The sequence below is a fragment of the Muntiacus reevesi genome, chromosome 3, assembly GCF_963930625.1.
Source record: "Muntiacus reevesi chromosome 3, mMunRee1.1, whole genome shotgun sequence".
Lineage (NCBI taxonomy): Eukaryota > Metazoa > Chordata > Mammalia > Artiodactyla > Cervidae > Muntiacus > Muntiacus reevesi.
In genome coordinates this window covers 8,168,036-8,192,431 of record NC_089251.1, presented here as the reverse complement: position 1 = coordinate 8,192,431, position 24,396 = coordinate 8,168,036, and the positions used below count along the sequence as shown (strand labels likewise).

The window sequence follows — 24,396 nt, the reverse complement described above, 5'->3', positions numbered from 1 at the left end:
ATTGTGTGGGTTTTTATAATCAGGTAAAAAGCTCTTAAAATTTTTAGAATACTTTTATGACATATCAGATTACTGGAGATAGAAGCAGAGTTAGGGGACTATTGTGCTTTGGAGAATGAGCTAAATGTTTGAAACACACTTGCTAATGACAGTTCTTAGCCTCTGACTCCTTCTAGGCCTGTGAGTGATCTGGGTTTGAAAAGAGTAGGACAGCGCTGTTTCCTGTGAATCTTCCATGGCCAGGTAGACTTGGGTGTGGATGGCATTACAGAAACTGTGGCTTACAAAAACATTGTTTGGGGGTTTGAGAGCATTCCACAGATGTACTTAGAACTGGAAGGATATCACAACTGCTCTTCATATCTGTTTTTGTAGCTTGGGGGTGGGTAGGCTTATGTGGCTTGGGCATTGTCACAGAATTTGACTCACTCATCTTAAGGCAGTGATTCTGAAACACTAGACCCTTTGGGAATTTGAGGTCAAAAATACCTTCATAATAATGCTAAAATGTTATCTGCCTCTTTGCTCTTATTCTCTTGCAAACACACAGTGGAGTTTTCCAAATGCTATATGATTCATAAATTGCAGAAGCAGCCAGGAGAACCCAGCTGTCTTCTACAAAAACAGACATTGAGGAGTGTTGCAAAAATGTACCACAATGCCAGTATCCTCAGTAAAATTGTTTTATAATAGAAAATGTATATAACATTTTAATGGCATGCGTTACCATAGAATGGGTTTGTTATTGTAATTGAATTAGTACATATTTTTAAAATATTTCAGTTTAACTTCTGACACAGCAAATGTCAATAGATATTTATGCGTATACACAAACACTCTTTGGGGTCCTCAAGTTTTAAGAATGTAAAGGGGTCCTGAGACCAGAAAGTCTGAGAACCAGTGAATGGAGGACACAGGAAGAGAACTGTCTTTATGGTGGACTGATTATGGCCCAGTAGACAGATTGGTTGAATTGCGTGACTCAGGAGAACAAGGTCTATGGAGGGAAGATGACCTCGTCTCATAGGCAGGGGTTGGAAGTCCTTGAAATTACATTAAATTTTTTCTCCTCCTTCCTCCCCTCCCTCTCCTCCCATCTTCCCTCCCTCCCTCCTTCCTTCCTTCCTTTTTCTCTCCTTTTTTAGAGATCATGCATGATGTGATAAAGAAGGTGAAAAAGAAGGGAGAATGGAAGGTAAGTGGAAGAGCACAATGAATGACCTCAAAAGTGAGTTCATAGGGAAGAACATGAATGGGGTGGCATTGGGGAGAGGAATGTAGGAGAGGAATGAGGACCTTTGCTGTGTCCAGAGAATACAAAAAGCTTCTGAACTGGTGAAAGGTAATCTGCTGTGCCTCCCATTGTATATCATCCTGGTTAGGAAATCTCTGGGTCATGAAACTTGTCTTTAAGATCACCTGGTGGGGCATTCTAGCAGTGGAACCCTCTGATTCAAACAGGATCTTACCTGAAACCCATTGATTCAAGCAGAAGGTGGAATTATTCTGCTTGCTATGGGAGACAAGAGGGGACCCTTCTTGCCCCTCCAGTGGCCCTAAAGCCTCTCATGGAGCCCATGCAAGAATCTGAAAAGCCCTCATCTGGCCTATTCCTGTCTGTCTGTAGCTACACAAGACAAACCAGGTCAGCTTGTTTGTTTGTTTAGCATTGAGGGCAATGCTGGAAACTGTTGTGTACCTGAAACAAATATTTAAGTCAATCTAACTGATTATGACCTCGGTCCTGGGAGTGGATGATACAAGTCAGAATCATGCTGTCCTCCATCCAGGAAGTCAGATTTTGAAGAACCTTCTGATCGTCTGGGACTAAGTATTGGAGTAACCAGGAGGGCACACTGGAACTTCTGCATGTGTTGTTGAAGGGCTTATGCTAACCATTCTTGCCCCCAAGTTTTCCTGCAGTTGGGAGTCTCAAGTTCATTGGGCCTTGGAACAACTTGGCACCAGGAAGCTTTTAAAGTCTCACCCTAACCTCATAAACATGAGATTACATTTTAGCCAGAGCGTCCATCTTCACACCCAGGGTGGGAGGCCAGCATGTGGGAATTCTTTCTGCCTGTCTTTCTCTGTCACCCTTCCCATCAGTAATGGACTTGTGGACATGAGCATTTTAAACTAACCCTGGGGAAGCTGCCTTATGAAATGAAACCTGATTGGTCCTCGTGCTACAGCAAAATGCTTTGGGGCCCACATTTTTCTAGCTCCTATTGCCTGGGTTTATATCTTTGAAGAAGGAGAAGAGGAATAACCTTATTTTAGCTCCCTCTCTCCACTGTGGGTCAGATGGAGACAGGAAAGGTTTGCTGAAGAACTGCAGGTGTGATGCTTTTCAACCAGGATGGCATGTTCTTGTCCTTCTCGTTTAGACTGAGGTAGAGTTTACTCCTGGACAACACATGTGCTGGTCCATCCTGATGATGTCTGCAACAAAGTCCTCGCCTTCCATCCTGCCAGTGTGGCACTAGTGTTCATTCTCCCTTAAAGAGAAAGCTTATGCACCGAAAAAATATGGATTCCTCTGATTGTGGGTGCTGCGTATGAAATTTTTTTCTTCTTCTTTTGCATTTTTATGAGTATTTTCTTTGTCATCGGAAAAATTTTAATTTTTTTAAGTTTAAAAAATCAAGTCATGTTAGTGAGAGCAGACTCTCCTAGAAACTTAGGTTTGGTGGGAAAATAAAAGCTAGCGTGTATCTTGGCAAACTTCTGGCCCCTAGGAAACCTCGATTGCTCAGAATTCTGTGTTTCTGGGCTCTTCCTGAAGTCTGATGCAGTCAGCAGAGGCAAGCATCACAGCAGGTGCCCCCCAGGCTGTGAACTGTTCCCTTTGCTTCCAGGTGTGAACTCTTCCCTTTGCTTCCAGGTGTGAACTCTTCCCTTTGCTTCCAGGTGTGAACTCTTCCCTTTGCTTCCAGGTGTGAACTCTTCCCTTTGCTTCCAGGTGTGAACTCTTCCCTTTGCTTCCAGGTGTGAACTCTTCCCTTTGCTTCCAGGTGCTGGTGGTGGACCAGCTGAGCATGAGGATGCTCTCCTCCTGCTGTAAGATGACGGACATCATGACCGAGGGGATAACAAGTGAGTGTGGTGGGGTGTTCTTTCTCCTCCCTGTTCGTTATTGTCTTGCTTGACTTTAGACCCCAGGCTTTCTTGTTCATCACCAAATCCCTAGTTTCCAGTCCAGTGTTACATGCCCATTAGGTATCTGTGAAAGGATGCCAAAAGGAAGGTTCAGTTAAGAAAAAAGGCAGGCCAGCCAATAGAAAAAAGAGTGGCACCTAACAAAGGAAGAAATCCAAATGGCCAGTAAATACATGAAAACTTGCCCACCCTCATTAGTGGTCAGGGGAATGCAGTTAAAACCAGAGTGAGATACTGCTCTGTCAGATTGGAGTATTTACACTACGATAATGCCAAGTGATAGGATATAGGAGAAAGGGAACTCTGATATGATGAGTTGGTACAACTACTTTCAAAAACCTTGGAGGTGTCTAGGAGAGTTGAGGCCTGCAGGTCCTGTAAGCCAGCATGTCTGCAGTTAGATGTGTGTTCTAGACAACTCAGGCATGTGTGCCCAGGAAGGTCACAGATCATTGCTCATAGTAGCCCCAAAGTAGGAACAACCAAAAGGTCCATCAGGAGAAGAATGGTACAATAGATTGTGGGACAGTCACACAACAGAATATTACATAGCAAAGAAAAAGAATGAATATTAACTACTGTCTCATTCCAAAATGTGAATGAATCTGATAAACAATGTTGAACAAGAGAAACAAGATACGAAAGAGTCCTTAACAATGTGCTTTAATTTACATAGTATCCTAGAACAGGCAGAGCTAAGCCATACTGCTTTGAAATGTGGGGATAAGTGAATCTTAAACAACCATTGGAGAAGTGATCACCATTCATGTTGCCGTGGTGGTTCTCTTTAAGGGAAAAGGAGAGGTGGGGATGATGAGGGAGGGGGAAAAGGGGGGGAGCACTTCTGCAGTGCTGACGTGTTCTGCTTCTTGATGGGATGGTGCTTGTGCAGTTATGTGTATATTTATGTTTAATTCACCATTTGGAATGTGTGTTAGAATTTTACAATAATAGCTTTTGAAATAAGATAAATCACCTGCTCAAGGTCCCTTGGCAGCACCACACCTAAGACTAGGACGCAGCCCTCCTGGCTTCTGTCCCAAGCTCTTTTTCACATTTGTGAGCAAGGCTGCCGTCTATGGGGTCGCACAAAGTCAGACACAACTGAAGCGACTTAGCAGCAGCAGCAGCAAGGCTTACTTTGGGGCTCCTTTCAGGAGAGATGTATTTTCATCTGTGAAACAGCACTGATGGAAAAGCAATCTATTTTGAAGTATTATTTCAAACAAGGGAGTTAACCTTTGTTTTCCTCCTAAAAAACGTTGAGTGAAACATATCTCTTACAATGCAACTTATATACACACACACACACACACACACATATATAACAATTTGTGGGCTACAACCACACCTGGAATGTGACTCCTTTGTTTTTAAAAACACATTTCCACAAAAAAAAAAAAGTTTAAAAAAAAAGAAAACAAAAAAATAAAGACACATTTCCAAATCTAGTTTATCTGTCACGAAAAGCCATAGTCCTATAAATGGGAGTATGGAATTTTTGGTGTGACTTTTTGTCATTCAGTGATCCAAGATCAGGCTTGCCCCTGTTTTGAGCTTGCAGAGTTATTTTCTTCATTGAACTTCTAAAACTTTTTTTTTTCTCTATCAAAACAAAAAAATGCAAATATAGGAAAAAAGCCACATGTAGCTTGTGAGCTTCTAACAAAGAAGAGCGCACCACCCTGCCCTCCCTCCTCCTCCCCCACCCCCCAGGGTCCATCACCCCGGAGGCAGCCCTTCTGCTCTTTCTTCCAGTTATCTTTTTGATATTTCTAAATAAATGCTTATATAGTCATTTCTGGATTCATCATGTTAGACATTATCCTGTGGTAGATGAGGGTTCACCTCTCCCCTCCTACACACAGACTCTTCCCTATCACAGAAGTTTTTTGTTTTTTTTTAATGTCCTTACTCGGCAGAATTTTAAATTTTGCAAGCCTGTGTTGACCACCCCCCTGAAATATTTGGGGGGAAGTATTACTGGCATATGAAATTCAGAAATCTATGAGCCTTGTTGTACAGCAGAGACCAATACACATTGTAAAGTAATTTTCCTCCAATTAAAAAAAAAAGTCTATAACCCCTGATAACACAGATGGTTGAGAAATTTTGGTATTTAACACAGATGGTTGAGAAATTTTGGTATTTAATTTGAATATTATTCAGGGTGAAAAGTCTTTGTGTTACAGGGGTACTTCTAAAGGGATGCTTTTATTTGCTGACGTCACCTTCATAGGAAGAAGAGCACCATTAGATTTCCTGCCTGCTCTGTACCAGAGGACAGTGTAGCATAAGCTTTATCAGGTGACCAGTGAGATGATGCCTTTCCCAGAAGGATGTCTTTCCCCTTGCTGACATTCTGTAAAAGAAACCAGCAAATCAGACACCCATGGTTTGCTTCAAGCAGAATTTGCTGTTTAGTTTTTCAGCTATTGAGAGGAACAGTCTTAATCCAGAGAGTATGTTTGGAATGTCTTCATCTGGTAGACAGAGGAAAATGATAAAATGATCCAATTGTTGAAAAACAAACTTAACTTGGGAATTCTAAAGGAACTGGGATTATCTAGGACAGATGAGGGGGAAAAAAAACAAACCTGAAGGAAGAGGCAAAAGTCTGTTCTTGACAGAATGAGATAGCAGTTTCCATTTTCAATCAGAGCAGATCGAGGAATTTCCTTGAACTGAAATGGGAAGTGGGAGGGATTTCATGTGATGAGGTTTTGGGTTTTCTCCCACCTTGAGCATGGTGAGACTCAGAAATGTGATAACTCTGAGGAAGGGGCGTTGAGTCTCCTCCCTACTCTGTCGATTTTTGCCGTGCCAGCCGGACGGTGGCCTCTCTCTGTGGCTTCTAGTTTCATGATCACCAGTTCTGTTCTCTTATTCATCATGGGCTGCTGTTTTGCTGTCTAGTTGTGGAAGACATCAACAAGCGCCGAGAGCCGCTCCCCAGCCTGGAGGCTGTGTATCTCATCACTCCCTCTGAGAAGGTAAACCCTCCCGGAAGAGCTTTGGCTGAGGTCAAACACTCTGGCTTGATGTCTGTGTGGCACCATGTCTGACATTTCTGGGTTAAGCAGGCATTTAACACACTGCTCTGTTTAAGCGTGCAATCCACAAGCAGGGAAGGAGGGGGCTGGTGAATAATGAAGAGTGCATTAAGCTTGCTGCAGAAAGCCAGGCGGGGCCAATCTCATTTACTCCTTTCTAGGTAGGAGATCACGTTATCTCGTGATCCACCTGCAGAACTTGCGTATTTTACACTGTCAGATTTCTTTTCTCCTTTCTTTCTTTCTTTTTTTTGGTGGGAGGGGGCTGCACCCTCATGGCTTGCAGGATTTTAGTTCCCTAATCTGGGCCCCCTGTGGTTGAAGCACTGAGTCCTAACCACTGGACTGCCAGGGAATTCCCAGATTTATTTTATCAATATCCAGTAGAGTTTAGATTTACTTGTCTTATCATTTTGGGTGATTGGTTCAAATCAGCATCTAAGCAATGCCCACCTCCTTGCTCTTGGTTGCTAGCTGTCTTAGGTGTCTTGATCTATGTAAATTCCCCCCAGTTTTCATTTCATTAAAAACAAAAAACAAAAACAAAACTGACTTATGTGTGAGTTTCTGCAGATGGAACTAAATTGCCAGAACTCCATCACAATGAGTCTCCTAGCAGGTTTCTGAGCAGTTTGCTCTTTTGTGGGTCTCTTCTTCGGAACCCAAATAATGGTGGCTGCAGAGAACAGCTGCTGTCATTCTGGAATGAGCTAGAGAGGCTTTTGTTAGTCTAAACTCTGACATAACCCTCAAGTCCTCAGAACTCAGTTATGGCCGAACATGAGTTAGCATTATAATCAGAAATCCCTTGCCATCTTGTGCATGTAGCTCGAAACCAGTGTGGATTCGACTCTGTTCAGATGTAGTCCCATTTGCTTCTAGAATCGGATTCAGTTCCCTTTTTTCCCTCTCCACAGTCTGTCCACTCTCTCATCAGCGACTTTAAGGACCCGCCAACTGCCAAGTACCGGGCTGCACACGTCTTCTTTACCGACTGTGAGTAGGGCGGGCCGCGCCGCCCCGGCCTTTAGACTAGCGCCCCGGCCTTTAGACTAGCGCCCCCGCACAGCCAGACCAGCCCCGCAGCCGGCCAGGCTGGTGGCAAAGAGGTGAACTGTTCCCACGTATGTCCCTATCTTTCATTTTCTCTTCAAAAGACAAATTGCGTAAGAGAGAAAAACAAATGCCTACAAATACAAAACCTACTAGGTCATGCAGTCCTTCCTAATTAAAAAAAAAAAAAAAGCTCCTCTTCTAAGGGCTAGCATGTTTAATGCCAAGAAGAATTTCCCAATACCAGCCTTGGTGCTCACAGGATAGCCTTCCAGGCATCACTATAAACTGAAGTGCATTTCTACCTACTTTTCAACTGTTGCTACAAAGGCAGTCTGACCTAGTGGTGTTTGTATTAGATAGAGTTTATCACTGTCCTAGGATCTGTTTTCTTGCTTTGTGAAGGTTTTGTGCATGGAACCTAGTACTAGAAGCATCTTGGTCAGTCTTTGTTAATGGCAAAGAGAGATGAATCGGGCTAGATAGCTTAAGAGTGTGCAAAAATGACAGTTCACCCCATGTTCTCTCTGGTGAAAACCCCACAAAACTCACCATAGAGAAAATGAGAAAAGGGTCTTGCAAAGAACAATTTTATACGCTTTGAAGATGGGTGGCAAAGGAAGCAGGTAAATGGCATTAATAATAGTAAACCAGTAACACATTTCTAGGGACCTGAAGCTGTTTGTTTGGCCCAGGAGAGTCATGAGAAATTGTGGTTCCCCGACCAAGTGGGTCTTCTGTGCAGCTGAGTTCCTTAGAAGGCCCGCGGAAGTGTCTGCATCACAGTGCCCAGTGGTTTTATTTTTCATAAGTATGTCAGGTGTGGGGTGTTCGTTTATGTTACAGATCTTTTCCTGATCCCTTCTTGATCTCTCCTGGTTCTTTTTCTTCCTCTTCTTAATATCAGAAAGTGGTTTTTTAAATCAGCTCTCAATATCTCAGCCTTTATTGCCAATTGTTTCTTTGTTCTTTGTGGAGGGCCTCCTAGGTGGTTTTGTGTTCCTTTTATACCCTAGAGGCAGTAGGTTGTAGGATGGGATGAACTTCCTGTTTGTCTTTTAAAAATCCTAATAATAAAGAATTCACCAGACGTGTGCAAACGTTGAAACGAACCAGCAAGTGGACAGGAAACCCTACCGTCTTTGTCATCCTGGCAGCTTGTCCAGATGCCCTGTTTAACGAGCTGGTAAAATCTCGAGCAGCCAAAGTCATCAAGACTCTGACGGAAATCAACATTGCGTTTCTCCCATATGAATCCCAGGTGAGCCTGCGAGGGGATGGGCAGAGAAAGCCTGCATCCTGGTTATTCTCTCAGGAACTCCAGCCAAGCCAGAGAGGGTGGGGCAGGGGTGCAGTAAAGAGAGTGGGGGGAAGGAGCTACCCAATGATGTCCTGTGAGTGGATGTTTATGTAATGGAAACGGTCGTCCTTAGAGGGTCTGCCCGAGATGCCTCACTCTTACTCTCCAGTTATTTCTGACTTTTCGCAGCCATCATGTCCTTCTTGGTGTTCATTTCATCCTTGCTCAGTGTTCACGCCTATTGGCTGACTCCTTGAATAAGTAAAAAGTAGCCAATCCAGAAAGAGCTGGGAGGAGAGGAGGGGAAGGGATCAGACAACACCCGTCTGCTGCAAAGGAGGCTGTTTTTATGTAGAGATAACCTCAGCTTGTCACGTGTCAAGGAACAGATGGTATCCTTCGTCACAAGCCGTTAACGCTTCACGTGCCGAAACTGCTCCCCTTGGGAAAAAACAAAGTCGTTAAACCAGTAAAAGTGAAGCTGATTGTGAGATAATGTACAAAATTTATACCATAGTATTTCAAGATTTGTTAAAATGCCTCCTCCTCATCAAGAAGCAAAAAATAGCACAACTTCTGTGCGTTTTGTAGGAGTAAGAGATGGTTGTGGCATATCAGGTCTTTATGGATCAGCCTCTAATAATAGATGCCAGAGAGTGACGAATTCTTAGGTAAGAAGACATGGAAAAAATAGAGTGTGAATATTTTCAAAAGACAGTCTCTTTCCCTTCTGACTTGGCCTAAAGCCTATTCTCAGCCAAGGGCAGGGATTTTTTTTTCCTCTCTGTGAGCCCTCTCACCACCTGGATTGAACAAAATCCAACTTGAGCATATTCAACCATATTGTATTTCATCTGTTTTTGTTTTTTTATGTTTGGTTTACTGTATGTCACATGTGCACATATTTTTTTGTTCAGTTGCTAAGTCATGCCTGACTCTTAACGACCCCGTGGACTGTAGCCCACCAGGCTCCTTTGTCCATGGGATTTCCCAGGCAAGAATACTGGAGTGGGTAGCCATTCCCTTCTCCACCATATATTTTTGAAAAGTAATAAACTTAAAAAAATTTTTTAACCCTCAAATTTTCAAGTTGGGGGTAGTTCACATCAAGAGATTCTTCTGAGAGAATACTGATGCCTGGTAACCTGCTGGTTTAAGAGGAAATTTTAAACCTCCGAAAACTTCCAAAAAGGATAAAAGAGAAAAATACTAACAACATACTTTGAGAATAGGAAATTATTAAATCCATAGAAAGCTCCTTTGTTTGCCACAGTCACAGCACAGTTTCTAGCTTGTCCCTCATTTATTTAAACTTACAATGACTAGCCGGTGCGGGCTGACAAGGCCCCTCGCCTGCTCTCCTCCCGGGCTCCGCCTCAGTCATCCGACACAGGCATGCCTGCCTCAGGGCCTTGGCTTGACCAGCCCCTCCTTTGGGAGCCCCCTGGGAAGAAACTCCACCTCCTTCAAGCCCTCACTCAAATGTCCCCTCCTCAAGGAGGCCTCCAGTCCTCCCTGTCCAGCCCTCGGGCATTCTTTCTCTCCTTCTTCTGTTCTGATACACTTACCCATCTCCCACATACCATAAAATTTACTTTTCATTTTGCTCCTTGTTTATTCATCTGCCTTCTCCAGCAAGACTGCGTGCTCCTGGAGGACAGTAATGGCTCGGTCACTAGCAGTTCCCAAGGATGTAGCACAGGGCCTAGCACCCAGCAGATGCCCAGCCATATTTGTAGAATAAATGAAAACTTGTTCTGTAGCCTCACTACGAGGCTTGGAAAGAACACCATTCTGGAAATATATATATATGTTGTTGTTGTTCAGTCGCTGAGTCATCTCCAACTCTTTGCGACCCCATGGACTGCAGCACGCCAGGCTCCTCTGTCCTTGTGTATATACATATATATTTCCCCTTTCTCAGGTGTATTCCTTGGACTCTGCTGACTCTTTCCAAAGCTTCTACAGTCCCCACAAGGCTCAGATGAAGAATCCGATCCTGGAGCGCCTGGCGGAGCAGATTGCAACTCTGTGCGCCACCCTGAAAGAGTACCCAGCCGTGCGGTACCGGGGGTAAGGCTGCACCCCAGGCTGCCTTCAGTGACCCCCCCAAGCGAGGAACTTGTCTCCAAGTGAGGAACTTCCTCTGGCCTTCCCGTTTTCTGGCAGTTGTCTCCAGAGGATCAAGATCTGAGCATCTCACATTGATGCTTATTTTCCAATGTTTTTGTTATTTTCTAAATTTTTAATGTGAACTATACTAATACATGCAGAAAAGAGCATGGAATACATATATTCAGTTAGTGAGGAACCAAGCGCAAACCTCCACAGATTTCCTTCAATTTTTTATCCCTTTCTTACCTTAAAAAGGGGCCTCCCTGGTGGCTCAGATGGTGAAGAATCAGCCTTGAAACAAATACCCTCTTTGAAAAAGGTGTTTCAGGGTAAAATAAAATAAAAGGAGACTAATTTTCCAAAGGACACAGTCCTCAGATTTGATCGAGTCATTCACTCATCATTTACCTGCTATGTGCTAAGTGCTAGGTTGGGGGGCTTAACCTGAAGACAGCCTCTGCCCTTAGAAGCCCCTGATCCAGGCGGGCAGGTAAGATGTGTACTGGCATAGTGTACACCCGAGCTGTGCACACCTGCAGCATAGCCCTGCAGGACCAGTGCCTGGGGCAGTGCAGGCCTCGGGCCTGGGCATCCAGAGCAGGAAGAGGCCCCTGAGCTAAGAGGAGCAAGCCCAGTATCAGAGCAGAGGCAGCATCTGAGCAAAGGACAGGTCAGGATTTCAGTAGACTGATGAGGAGCTGGGGGCATTTTGTGTGGGCTGTTGGGATGAGCGAAAGCATGACCCTGGAAAATAAAGGGCACATTTAAGAACGGTTGGTAGTCTCACCCTGCATACGTGCAAGCAGCGGGGCAAGGTGAAACCATTTCTGGAGGCCTTGGTTGCCAGGTTTGGGGACATGCCCTTCGGTGGTTATCACAGGGCAGCCTATGAGGGAGTGAATACAGTGGTATGGGAGTGCAGGGGTCACAGTCATGCAAGGAGAAGCAAACAGAATGGGGGACACTGCCAGAGGAGTGGAGGACCTGAGCGGGAAGTGCCAAGGCGCCTCATCACCTCTTTGTCCCTGGGGATGGGTACCCATAGGACAACCCTCCCCCCACCAGGGTCTTCACCAACAGATGCCCAGCAGAAGTTAAGAAACGAGGGCTGGGAGCTCACTCTTTGAGAGGATGGGACTGGGGGTGGAGCTGCTTCTGCGCTAAGAGTGGCCAGGTGGTGGGCAGCAGCCACGTGATAAGCATCACCCAGAGGAACTTAGGAGGCGCTGGAGGCTCAGCCAAGAGGGAAGGTCCAGAGGTTCTCAACTTGCATCTTTCTAGCTCTGCCGACGGAAATGTCACTTCCAACAAAACAAAACAGGGTCCAAGGGAATTTGAACTGAGGGAAGTGAAGATCAAGTGGGTCAGGCTGAGATAGCCTGATGGTGGGAAAAGGACACGTGTTTAGGACCCTCTGCTGAAGTGTGGCTGTTTTATCTGAAGCTGCTTGGAAAGACCCCCTCTGTTTCCACTTAGATGATTTTTTTTTTTTAAGGAACTAAAAAATCATTTACATTCTAGGCACTGAGCTAAGTATTTTGTTTTTCCTTTTTAACCATACATGTAATCTGAGTTAGTCTCTTGTAAAAGAACGTTACAGATGAAGCTCATCTCTCCCTTGACCCTCCCGCACTGTCCTGCCTTCCTCCCTGCGGGCAGACAGTATCATCGATTGGGACAGGGTGGCTCACCCTCTGTCCCTCCTCCCTTGTCAGGGAATACAAGGACAACGCTTTGCTGGCTCAGCTAATCCAGGACAAGCTCGATGCCTACAAAGCCGATGACCCGACAATGGGGGAGGTGAGTCCGACCTGACCCACGTGGTTCTCTTGCCGAGGGACCACAGTGTCCATGGGGCAGCCTGGGCACAGCTGGCCTCCTCTGCTCACAGTGTGTGCATGAGCGCCCCTGTTTGTGCATGCTGAAGCAAGCGCCCAAGCCCTCGGGCAGGTGCTACAGGTTCTGTTCAGTGGAGCTGAGCGACCAGCTTCTTTCTGTTCGCTAGGACTTTTCTGGCATTAGCACTGAAAGCCCTGTGTCATGGGAATCCCCTCAGTGGAACAGAGTTGAAACCAGAAAAATGACATTGCTATGTCTCCAGACCTTACTCAGATTTCACTAGTTCCTACACGTGCTTGTGTGTGTGTGTGTATATGCAGTTCTGTGCAATTTTATCACATGCATCACAGAACTGGCCCATCACTATTGTGATTTACACACTGATAGCCCCAGATTCTGGGAACCCACTCCATCCCAGGCTGGCTGGGTTGGGTGATGGGTCCCCCTTTTGCTAGACAAACCCAGGTGGTGCTCTCCTTTGTAAACTCACTTTGTACCCTGCATTTGGGATCTGCGTCAAAGGACCCTATTCCTGTGAAACAGACACATTAGATTTTCACATGGCGTGTGCTGGCGTCCTTGTCCAGCAGTAGATGGACTGAGTGCTATCTGAGTCAGAGTTCACATCCTGCTGCCACGTTTCACAGGAGGGCTAGCTGTGCTAGTCAGAGAAGCAGGAGTTGAAACAGGAAGGGTTCCGGGCATCTCACGAAATCCTCCCTCGTGTCCTTCCTTCTAGGGCCCGGACAAGGCACGCTCCCAGCTCCTGATCCTGGACCGTGGTTTCGACCCCAGCTCTCCTGTCCTCCATGAGCTAACTTTTCAGGCTATGAGTTACGACCTGCTGCCTATTGAAAATGATGTATATAAGTAAGTACACATGACTGCAGCTTTGCAAATGAACCAGACACACCTCTAATTTAAGGAAACAGATGTCGTTGATCCTAGCAAAAGTAGATACACTCATACAATCTTTTTTTTTTTTTTTTTAATTTGGTTTTGGCTGCATTGGGTTTTAGTTGTGGTTGGCAGGCTTTCGCTAGTTGTGGCGAATGGGCTTTCAGGCCTAGTTGCCCTGGGGCATGTGAAATGTTAGTACCCTGACCAGAGATCTAACCCACATCTCCTGCACTGGAAGGCAGACCCTTAACCACTAGACCACCAGGGAAGTCCCCATACAGTCTCACTAATAAGCCTGCATGCTTTTCTGTGACTTCCCAAAGTGCAACTGCACCATCAGCTAGAAACTTTTGCCTGTTTTGGGGGAACAAGAACTTGAGATGTTTAGTTCACAGCTCATGTCACTTTAGTTCATAGCCAGTTTGGATGTGTTAACATGTTGACTTGTATAAGAGCGTATCTTACTCAGAGTTAAAACTTCTTAACTACAGACCATGAAATATGATGATAAAATATACCAGTAGGAGTTTCTTACCAAGTTTTTAAAAATTTATTTATTAATTTATTTATTTTTGGCCACACTTTGTGGCATACGGGATCTTAGTTCCCCAACCAGGAATTGAACCCACATCCCTGGCATCAGAAGCACGGTGTCTTAACCATTGGACTGCTAGGGAAGTCCTGTATTACTGAGTTTTATTTGCACTTTACTTCATTGTAAACAGTTTTCTTGGTAGCAATCATCAGAAACTCAGTCTCTAAAAACATATTTTTCTTTTTATGGGAACAGACTGTATTGTTCTCATGGCAATGATTTTATAACCTTAACCATAAAGATAGTGGTTTCAAAATGAAGATTCTAAAAATATGACTGAATCTCAGTTTTCCCCCTTTGGTACCTATAATTCTTTATTTCCCTTAGATGTTCATGGTTGCACTTGTGAAAGTTTGCTGATGGCCTGTTGCAGGCAGCTGCCAAAAGCTATTTCAGTCCCACACATTAAGGATGGTGTCCCAGGCCTTTCCCAGGGAGGAACAAGTGTGATCCTCACCTTTCCTTTACGAGTACCTCCAAAGCCATGTATGACCTGACTTCACACCTGAGCCAGGTGGCTCCAGTGGAGCGCATATCAACTGACCCCGAGGGTTTTAAAACAGAACTTCAAGTCGGTTGACGTGGATCAGACCTTTAGGTCTCTTCCTGCCCTAGAAATTGTCAGCCTTGGGAATTCCCTGGTGGTCCAGTGGTTAGGACTCCATACCTCTCACTGATGAGGGCCTGGGTTCAACCCTGGTTGGGGAACTAAGATCCCACAAGATGTGTGGTGTGGCAAAAAAAAAAAAAGACAAGAAACCATCAGGCTCGTTAGATGCGGCAGGCCTGACACAGACAGCGACACCTCGGATGGCCGGAGCGCTTGCTGTGCGGTCATCCGCGTGCACGTCAGCCTGTTACAAACCAGGGGATTGGGTGAATTGCGCGGGACGTCTCCCGTCTCCTGTCCAGGTACGAGACGAGCGGCATCGGGGAGGCGCGGGTGAAGGAGGTGCTCCTGGACGAGGACGACGACCTCTGGATAGCGCTGCGCCACAAGCACATCGCGGAGGTGTCCCAGTAAGAGCCTGCCCTGCGCCTGCCCCGGGCCCCGGGGCCCACCCCACCGACGGGGGATCACGGGTGCGGGGTGCCAGCGCGCCTTCTCTGGGCACCTTGGGCAGAGCTCACCAGTGCAGGCAGGAGTCCCTTGCTTCTGCTAAGTCACCTGCCTTCTAACCAGTGATGGTGATATCCCTTCTGATTTCTGAGCTCAGGCTCTACCAATCTCATGAAGTTAGAATACCCTTTCCGTGTTAGGGTTACTTTTAGGGCTTTTAGAAAGCGTTTGTAGCTTTTCTCATTTCAAGATGCTTTATAAACCCTAAACACTTGAAGCCAGTTTGTTCCATTGAAAGATCTACTACATACAGTTCAGGGTTTTTGTTTTTAAATATATAGCTGGTATGTCCCCTTCCTCCCTGTTGTCATACCTAAACTTTTCTCAGCAAGAGTCAATGCATATACTAATCTCTATACCAAAGGGAGTACCTTGCTCTGAAAATGTTTCAAAATGTTTCTAACTCTGGAAAGTTTTTAATAGGCTGTTAAACTGTAGATAACAAGTTTGCTTTTGCAGAAGGACACATTCTGCTACATTGAGTTGATAATACCCACAGGAAATTCACAAGGAACAGTGAGAAAATACTATAGCCTAGGATAGTTGTTTAGAAAAGTATTCTCCAAACCTTGAGGGATCATTCAACTTTAGAAAAATGTTACTTCACATTTCCAGTTATCTTAATTTATTTATGCATTCAATATACGCTTTATCGTACTCATATGTATATTTGATAGCATATACAAAAACATAAATTTGAAAAGGATGAAGTAAAATTATATAGATAGATGTCCTAACATCTATCTGTTCCTTTTCTGTTCACAAGTTGTCTTGTACACCCAACTCTGGAGACCCCTGGTTTAGAGTATTAGGAAAATGGCATATCTCTCTCTCTCCTCTTAGATAATCACTTTAAATCTATACCTTAGGGCAGGAAAAGTCACCGCATACTCCTAAAGGAAGGATGTTGCAGGACTCTATAGGCAGTGGTCTCCAACCGTTTTGGCATCAGAGACCAGTTTTGTGGAAGACAATTTTTCCACGGACGACAGGGCCAGGAGATGGTTTCGGGATGATTCAAGTGCATTACATTTACCGTGCACTTTATTTCTATTATTACTACATCAGCTCCAGCTCAGATCATCAGGCATTAGATCCCGGAGGTTGGGGACCCTTGATAGAGAGTCCCTTGGTGCCGTGATGAAGCTTAACTGCCTCCTCCTCTCTTCCAGGGAAGTCACCCGTTCTCTGAAGGATTTTTCTTCCAGCAAGAGAATGAATACTGGTGAGAAGGTAAACCCATGTCCATTCTCCAGTGCCCTTTGGGTTCATCCCTGCTTCCTCTAGGGGCGAGGAGGACACCTCAGTATAGGGCTGGTGAGTTGGGAGCTCAGAGGGGTTCCTGATCCTCTCTTCATCTCTTAACATTTTGTCTTATTTTTGTATTCAAGATTGAGACCCGGAACTCCCATCTTTTAATATTTATAAAGAGCTTCTTTTTGTTACTCTGAGGATTCACATTTACTACTTTGGATCACAATACACATTAAGCCAGAAGAACTTGATAAAACCTTTTTTAGCTCATGGTAGCAATAGAATTCATATCCCAGTTCACCTGGGCCTCTCCTTCTCCCGGCTGATTATCAGAGGTGTTTATTCCTCTTAGAAACGCCACTCTAATTGTGTTGCTCCCTGGCCTAGGATCATTTAGTGATTTCCCGATCCCAGTAGAATCAAGTCCCACCATGGACATGCCTTAACAGCACCCAGGTCATTGGGCCCCACAGACTCTCGTCTCTGCTTCCCTCCTCCTTGCCACTCACCACGGCTGAGGCCATGCCTGAGTTCCTTCCCCAGTCTTGCCTATACAGTCCCTGTCCTTGGCTCAGGCATCGTCTTCTCTGACAACGGGAGGCACCGCTGCTGTGCCCCCACATTTGTGAGTCCCTCCAGAAGTGCTGATCCACTCAGTTAGAATGACTCCTCTGCTATGTGTTAGCTCCTTGAAAGCAAAAATTCTTTTCTGCTTGTTTTTGTCCTTGTATCTCTAGGACCTAAAAGGGCCTGGTATGTAGTAGTCATTCAATAATTTTTCACTGAGTACATGAATGGGATTAGGTCAGTCACCCAGTTAGAAAGTCAGCAGACCCCTTCTACCTGCCAGGGTGAGATTCCAGCCTTCTCTCACCTCACTGCTTCCTACCTGTCTGCGCAACTCTGGCCTTTCTGCAAAGATGAAATGTGAATTGATGCCATGACTGCTTGAGCCAAGTATGGAGAAAAGCAGTGTATAGATGAAAAATTGATCTTTCCTGGCAAGAACTGTGTCCTCGGTTACTTTATGGTCCAATAAATAAAACATAATTGCTAGACTTTGAGGTCAGTTCCCCACCTATAAGACAGTCACAGTATTTGGGTCAGTAATTTTTTGAGCCACAGACATGGAAATCTAAACACACATGACCTTGTGTTTAACAGATACGTTGGCGGGGGGTTACACAACATGTGCTCAGGAGTCCAGTGCTAGCTGCTGTCCTGTCCTGGGCCCACCCCCAGCCCACCCTCTTAGCTCAGGGCCATCGGAGTGAGACCATGTGCTTCCCTCTCCCCACAGACCACCATGCGGGACCTGTCCCAGATGCTGAAGAAGATGCCTCAATACCAGAAAGAGCTCAGCAAGGTATGTTGTTGTTGCTGTTCAATCGCTCAATCACAGCAGACTCTTTGTGGCCCGAGAGCGAGGTATGATGATCCAAAACGATCCATTCGATCGTGAATATAGACAGCTGCAAAGACTCCTCAAAGCCCCAAGACACTCACGGATTGATGGAAATCCACAGGTTTTTAGTCATCTGCAATTTTTAAAAATTTAATTAATTTATTTTTGGCTGTGCTGGGTCTTTGTTGCTGTGCTGCTTTCTCTAGTTGCAGCGAGCGCTGGATACTCTCTAGTTGCAGTGTGTGGACTTACTGTGGTGACCTCTTGTTGCAGAGGATGGGCTCTAGGGTGTGTGGGCTTCAGTAGTTGCATCATGCGGGCTCGGTAGTTGTGACTCACAGGCTTAGTTGCTCCACGGCATGTGGAATCTTCCTGGACCATGGAGTGAACCTGAGTCTCCTACACTGGCAGGTGGATTCTTGACCACTGAGCCACCAGGGAAGCCCCCATCTTCAATTTTTATTAGGAAAAAAAAAATGAAAGCTGGGGATAGATAGTTTGTTTCCTAAGACTTCCTCTTCATCTTTTTCTCTCTGTATCCTTCCAGCCCTTTACCCCATGGGCCTGCAAGATTGAGCTCAGAGGAGGTCACGGTGATCTGGGAGTCACACAACGCTCTTGTTAGGCACTCACTGCCTGAAAGTGAAAAGAAAGTGAAGTCGCTCAGTCGTGTCCGACTCTTTGCGACCCCATGGACTGTAGTCTACCAGGCTCCTCCCTTCATGGGATTCTCTAGGCAAGAGTACTGGAGTGGGTTGCCATTTCTTCTCCAGGGGATCTTCCCAACTCAGGGATCGAACCGGGGTCTCCCACATTCCAGGCAGACACTAACCTCTGAGCCACCAGGGAAGCCCAACTAAACCCAGCCCTAAGGAGAGGGGTATTGAGCGCCACCTGCTGGAGGGAGAAGTGTCAAAGGATTTGTGGACACATGAAAATGTCACACCACCCTGCCCCCTTAAAGGATTTCTCCTTTCTCTTAACTCTTGTAGAAAGTGTTTCTGTCCCTCTGCCCGACACACAGTTCTCTACTTGAACGCATATTTCATCTCCTTTATGATGCTGGGGACTCCTAGGCACCTAGCACCGTGTTCATACTTAGCAGTTACTCAGCAAATGCTGCGTTGAGTCAGCGAGAGATTCCCTAACCACACACTCTCTATTTTGTCCTAGTATTCGACCCACCTGCACCTCGCCGAGGACTGCATGAAGCATTATCAAGGCACTGTGGATAAACTCTGCCGGGTGGAACAGGTAGGGCCCTTTCCTTCTCTTTCTGCCAGGCCTGTTTACTTGCCCAGATGAATTTTAACATCTTACCTTGAACATCCTGCAGAATCATAGGAAAGAGAAATGGGAAAGCCTGATAGATCATGTTGTCTCAACTCTTTGGAGCCAACGCAGTTCCTCTCTCAATGGTAGGGACTAGAGTGGTCCGGAATGCTGTGCCGTTTGGGGTTTGCATGTCTGACTTTCCAGACGCTCCCTGGAATAGCAGAAGAGACTTGTGTGATGCACTGAACCCTGCACTGACAGAGCTGGCTGGATGTTGACTCTGGAGTGTCCTTTCCTCCTGCTGTGGCCGCACCAGCTTGGAGACCTAGAGGCCGAAAGCGGGCAATGCAGCCAAAGAACAGAAATCCGCCCCTGGCCTCCCTGATCACAGTTGCGATCAGAGTTCTGTCCCTGTCACTGATTCATTTGATGTGCTTGTTTTTCTTTTCGTCTGCAAAGGGATATAACGAAGCTCCCACATTTTCCAGGAGTGTCGTGTGGAATCACTAATCCTGGCACTGCATTCCTCGTGTGTGATGATAATTCTCATCTAGGGTCTGCGTCTAAGGGAAGGGGGGATCCCATGAGGCAAAACCTCAGTCGAAGGTCTCTTTTCACAGAAAAAACAACTCACATTCTCAGTGTGAGGCTAAGATCTAAATCCCCTGGTTCGATGTGTCAGGCTGGGCTTAGGTTTCTAAGACGAGCCATGATTCATGGACTCTCTCAGTAGTCCTTCTGAAATCCATCAGTTTCACAGGGAACTCTGCAAACACAAGGCGTCCTCACCATCAGAACAGGACTCTCCAGAAGACAGGTTATCCCTAGACCAGTACAAATGCAGTTGAGATTCACCCTGGGAAGTCTACATTTTTTCAGAAGTGCCCAGGGGTATTTGTTGAACTAATCACATTCAATTTTACTTTGAGGGAGTATTAGGGTCAGTCCTGCTGAGCAGATGTCTGTTGAGGCTTCACTGAGGGCTGAAGGGGCCTCAGAGAAGGTTGTGTGTGTGGGGGGGTGTCCGCCTTCCTCTGATCCAGGCTGGGCAGAGATCCCCCAACTGGAGATCATACTTGTTATGGACTCCTGGGATTTTGAGAGAAAAAAGGCAACCTTCCGGCAGCTTCTGTAAGAGCTACAGAGAAAGTTGTAGAACAAGACCAGATGGTTCTTGATGTGCAGAGACCTATGTGCTGGTTTCTCGGGCCTGTTGAGAACGGATCTGCCTCTTGCCTGAGTCATGGGCGATGGGGGTGGGGGGGGGGGGCGGTGGCAGAGACTATGCTTACTTCACTCTTTATCTTCAGTTCGGTTGTCAGTTCCCCCTTCCTTCATCTCCCTCAGTGAGATGTACAGGTTTGGGAGCCCATGTTTTTTCTCCTCCCCCTAAAAGTGTTGGAAGATTAAAAACAGAGGTTTTTAAAAACACAGAACAGTTAAACACTCCCCCTTCTGTGCCAGGGGGAGCAGAGCAGGAGGAGTCTAGCCAGGCAGAGGCACCTTACAATACTGACGCTTTTGATCCCCTGAAGCCCCAAGCCCTCTGCAGGGCTGTGTCCCTCCTGGGAACCTACCAAGATTGAGGCTTTCCCTGAGGAGTCGGCTCAAGCTCACTGGCATCCACATGGAGGGAACAGCCTGCCTTTCAGCAACATCGCAAATCTGTGTGGCCTCTGGTTTTGGAAAGTGAAACCTGGGGCTTTCCTCAGCTCTTACTGATGCCATGGAGACCCGTGGTGATTAACTGCAGCATGTGGGGGAGCTCACGCACCTGTCGCTGACCTTCCCCAACCGAGCCACACATCCCAGACATTCACAGACAGCCCATTTTCTAATAGTTACCATCTGTCCAGACCGTTGCCAGAACAGACTGGGGCCAATACAGTGTGTTTTCTGCAGGACCTGGCCATGGGCACAGATGCTGAAGGGGAGAAGATCAAGGACCCCATGAGAGCCATCGTCCCCATTCTGCTGGACGCGAATGTCAGCACTTATGACAAAATCCGCATCATCCTTCTCTATATCTTTTTGAAGAATGGTAGGAACAGTGGGATATGACAGAGGAGACAGGCCCTTTCTTGGGGAAAACGAGGCAGCTGGGAGAGAGAGAGAGAACAAAGTGAAAAACAGTTGAAAAGACAAGGAAACGGGAAAGGTCCGAGGGACTCTTTACAGCTGGAGAAATGTAGGCAGATCAGCTGCAACTAGAGGCTGTGTATCCCCTAGTGATTCTAGAGTTAGTCAGAGGGACGGGATAATGAGAAGAGGACTGGGTGAGGACAGCAGGGAGAGCCTATCGGCTTTACAGCCACTTTATTAGAGCATTTCTGCCAGAGACTTTTAACTTACCCCACATTTGTAATCTGTGCCTTTATCTATTTATTTTCTTATTTGGCTGCATTGGGTCTTGCTGTGGGATGCAGGATCTTTAGTTTACCAACCAGGGATCAAACCCAGGCCCCCTGCATTGGGAGCCTGGAGTCTTAGCCACTGGACCACCAGGGGAGGCCCCAATCTATGCCTGTAAATAACTGATCTTTACCCACATATCGTTGCCCATAAGTGTTCACTGTGCAAAAAGATGGACACAGAGACTCTCTTGTCCAAGCTGACTGTGATGCAGGCCGGAAATGGTGGGGACGGCCGAGAAGCAGGAGACGGATGGAAAGGCAGATCACGAGGGGCAGGTGCTGACGGTCATAGCCCAGGACAGAGTGGCTAGAGTGGAACTAGAGTCCTGGGCCTGCCTCGTCTTACAGTAAAGTCAATGCAATGAGCGGATTAGTTCCACTGATGCTGAGGAGGAGAGGGGGCACCATCCCCGACCCCAGGCACTTGGTTCTGCTTCTGAGTGTGCGATGCACATTGGCTGATGTGGTGATCGGGGTTTTGTTCTCACAGGCATCACCGAGGAAAACCTGAACAAGCTGATCCAGCATGCCCAGATCCCGCCGGAGGACAGCGAGATCATCACGAACATGGCACACCTCGGGGTGCCCATCGTCACGGACGTGAGCGCCAGCCTCATGTTGGAAGGGAGGCCCGGGGGAGGCAGCGGCTCTCATCTCTTCTCCCCTGACTTCCTTATCACAGCTTATGATACACACACTCAGCGTCGAGAAAGAGAAAACATAAAATCAGAATAAGGCAGGTGTAGAGGTATACATAGAATCAAGATGTAGTGCCAGGAACCCAGGCGGGCACATCAAAGAGACACCACATGGTCTCGAAGCTGAGCTGTGCCCATGAACCAGCCCAAGACACACCAGCTCCATCCTGCGTGTCTTGAGTCAGCCTGGCTCAGCCGTGGGGACACTCAGACTCAGCATCTTCGGTGAGGTTGCTGTCAGGCCGTCTTGAGACCTTTGAGTCTGCTGCTCTGGCGATGACTCGGGACCCAGTCGGGGCAGGTGTGGGGGCCCAACCGGCAGTGAGCTCTAGAAGAGGCTGAGGAGGGAGGGGCTCCCTTACCAGGAACCTTGCTTGTAGGAACCCTGTTTCCTGCAGGGAGTCAGTGCTGATAAAACCGAGTTGTAGGTTGGCTCCTTCTGGAATCTTATTATTAGAGTCAAAAGCTTTGTTTCAGAGCCAGCAGACCAGAGACCTGTGACTGGGGGTCATTTGGTGTTTCAGACCCTTGTTCAGAAAGGGACCAAACGAGAATGGAGATGATCGTCTCAGTGCACCCTGTGCTGCTGAAGCAAAATCAAAGGACAGGTCTCACCAGAGCAGGACTTTTTTCTGTTGTTGTTCAGTGGCCAAGTCGTGTCTGACTCTTTGCGACCCCATGACCTGCAGCACACCAGGTCTCTCTATCCTTCACCATCTCCCTGAGTTTGCCCAAACTCATGTCCATTGAGTCAGTGATGCCATCCAACCATCTCATCCTCTGTCACCCTCTTTTCCTCCTGCCTTCAGTCTGTCCCAGCATCAGGATCTTTTTCAGTGAGTCAGCTCTTCGTATCAGATGGCTTCAGCATCAGTCTTTCCAATGAGTTTTCAGGGTTGATTTTCTTTAAGATTGCTTGGTTTGACCTCCTTGCTGTCCAAGGGACTCTCAAGAGTCTTCTCCAGTAATTGAAAACAAACTTTTTAACTTCTTGCCTTTGTAAAAAATGGCACTTATATGTTTGACCCACATTGGCCATTTTTTAAGGCTTTAAAAAACCAAGTTTGCTCCAGATTCTTGGGCTGGAGCCCACAGGCATAGTCTGGGCTTTCCCAGGAAAACCTCTTCACATGTTACTCTTTTTCCAAGGCTGATTCCCCACAGGGAGCCCTGGGACAAGCAGGGCCATGTGGGCCCAGGTGCTGACTCAGAGCCACCTCTCATGTGTTTGCCTTCAGTCCACCCTGCGTCGCAGGAGCAAGCCGGAGCGGAAGGAGCGTATCAGCGAGCAGACCTACCAGCTCTCACGATGGACCCCGATCATCAAAGACATCATGGAGGTCAGCGCAGGCTGGGACGAGGGTGCGAGGCCTGCAGGGCCCAGGGGCTTCAGCCTCACCTGCCCTCAGGTGGCAGTGACACCCGGGGCTTTGCATCTGGACCTTGGCGGGTTTGTGTAGAGCGGCCCCAGGAGACAGCCAGACGTGGATTCCCCAGACCCACGTGATTCAGCCCCAATGTAGGGCCCCCTCGATGGTATCGCAGTGCCTGAAGGTCATATGAGCAGCGAGCTCCACGCTGAGGGCACAGCAGCAGGGAGGGCATTCAGAAAGTGACCCTAGGCGCCCCTGCTGCTCCCGTCACGTCAGCCAGAGACCCTGACAAGCACCTTTCTGTTCAGATTCATCCCCTGCCTGCACGTTCTCCCTCTCCACCTCCTGAGTCCTGCCTCTCTGCAAAGTCCCCGTCCGGCCTCCCTGTCCCCGAACACTGAGCGCCCAGCACCGCAGAGGCCTCCCGGCCTCCTGCAGCCGTGTCAGCTGCTCTCTGCCTGTTTGTCTGCCGCTCGCTGTGTTGGGCATCGTTTTAGACCTTGGCCCTGCGCCCTCTCCTGCCACGTCCTCTGGCACTGTGCCTTGTACATACCAGATGTTTCGTATCTGTGAATGGAAGGTAGCCCAGGTGTCCCTCCCTCCCCTCCCTCTTGTAGTTCAAGGTCAAGGAAACTGTAGAATCCTGCCCCATGGGAGCTCTGGGGTGGGACCTGGAGATGGTCTGTCCAGCTGCTGCCCTTGGGCAGGACTGAGGTCCAGAGAATGAAGGGACTTGCCCAGGATCCCTCTGTGAATTCATTGCAGTCCAGGTGTTCCCACTGAATTGCACGCTAAAATAGCTATATTTTAAATATATAGAGTGCGTCAGCTTCCTATTTTTAA

At 46.9% G+C, this 24,396-nt stretch overlaps 1 protein-coding gene across 1 annotated transcript in view; it reads left to right on the top strand.

The window, feature by feature from the left end:
- The window catches only part of STXBP1 (syntaxin binding protein 1), a 67,447-nt gene that overhangs the window by 29,856 nt on the left and 13,195 nt on the right, over nt 1-24,396 (top strand). Inside the window, exons 2-16 of the mRNA XM_065928404.1 lie at nt 1,146-1,195; nt 3,015-3,096; nt 6,076-6,152; nt 7,130-7,208; nt 8,423-8,526; nt 10,490-10,638; nt 12,396-12,480; nt 13,259-13,389; nt 14,927-15,034; nt 16,307-16,367; nt 17,689-17,754; nt 18,967-19,047; nt 20,971-21,109; nt 21,973-22,082; nt 23,419-23,520. Coding sequence (XP_065784476.1) covers nt 1,146-1,195; nt 3,015-3,096; nt 6,076-6,152; nt 7,130-7,208; nt 8,423-8,526; nt 10,490-10,638; nt 12,396-12,480; nt 13,259-13,389; nt 14,927-15,034; nt 16,307-16,367; nt 17,689-17,754; nt 18,967-19,047; nt 20,971-21,109; nt 21,973-22,082; nt 23,419-23,520 — 1,424 coding nt within the window. The remainder of the gene's footprint in view (nt 1-1,145; nt 1,196-3,014; nt 3,097-6,075; nt 6,153-7,129; nt 7,209-8,422; nt 8,527-10,489; nt 10,639-12,395; nt 12,481-13,258; nt 13,390-14,926; nt 15,035-16,306; nt 16,368-17,688; nt 17,755-18,966; nt 19,048-20,970; nt 21,110-21,972; nt 22,083-23,418; nt 23,521-24,396) is intronic.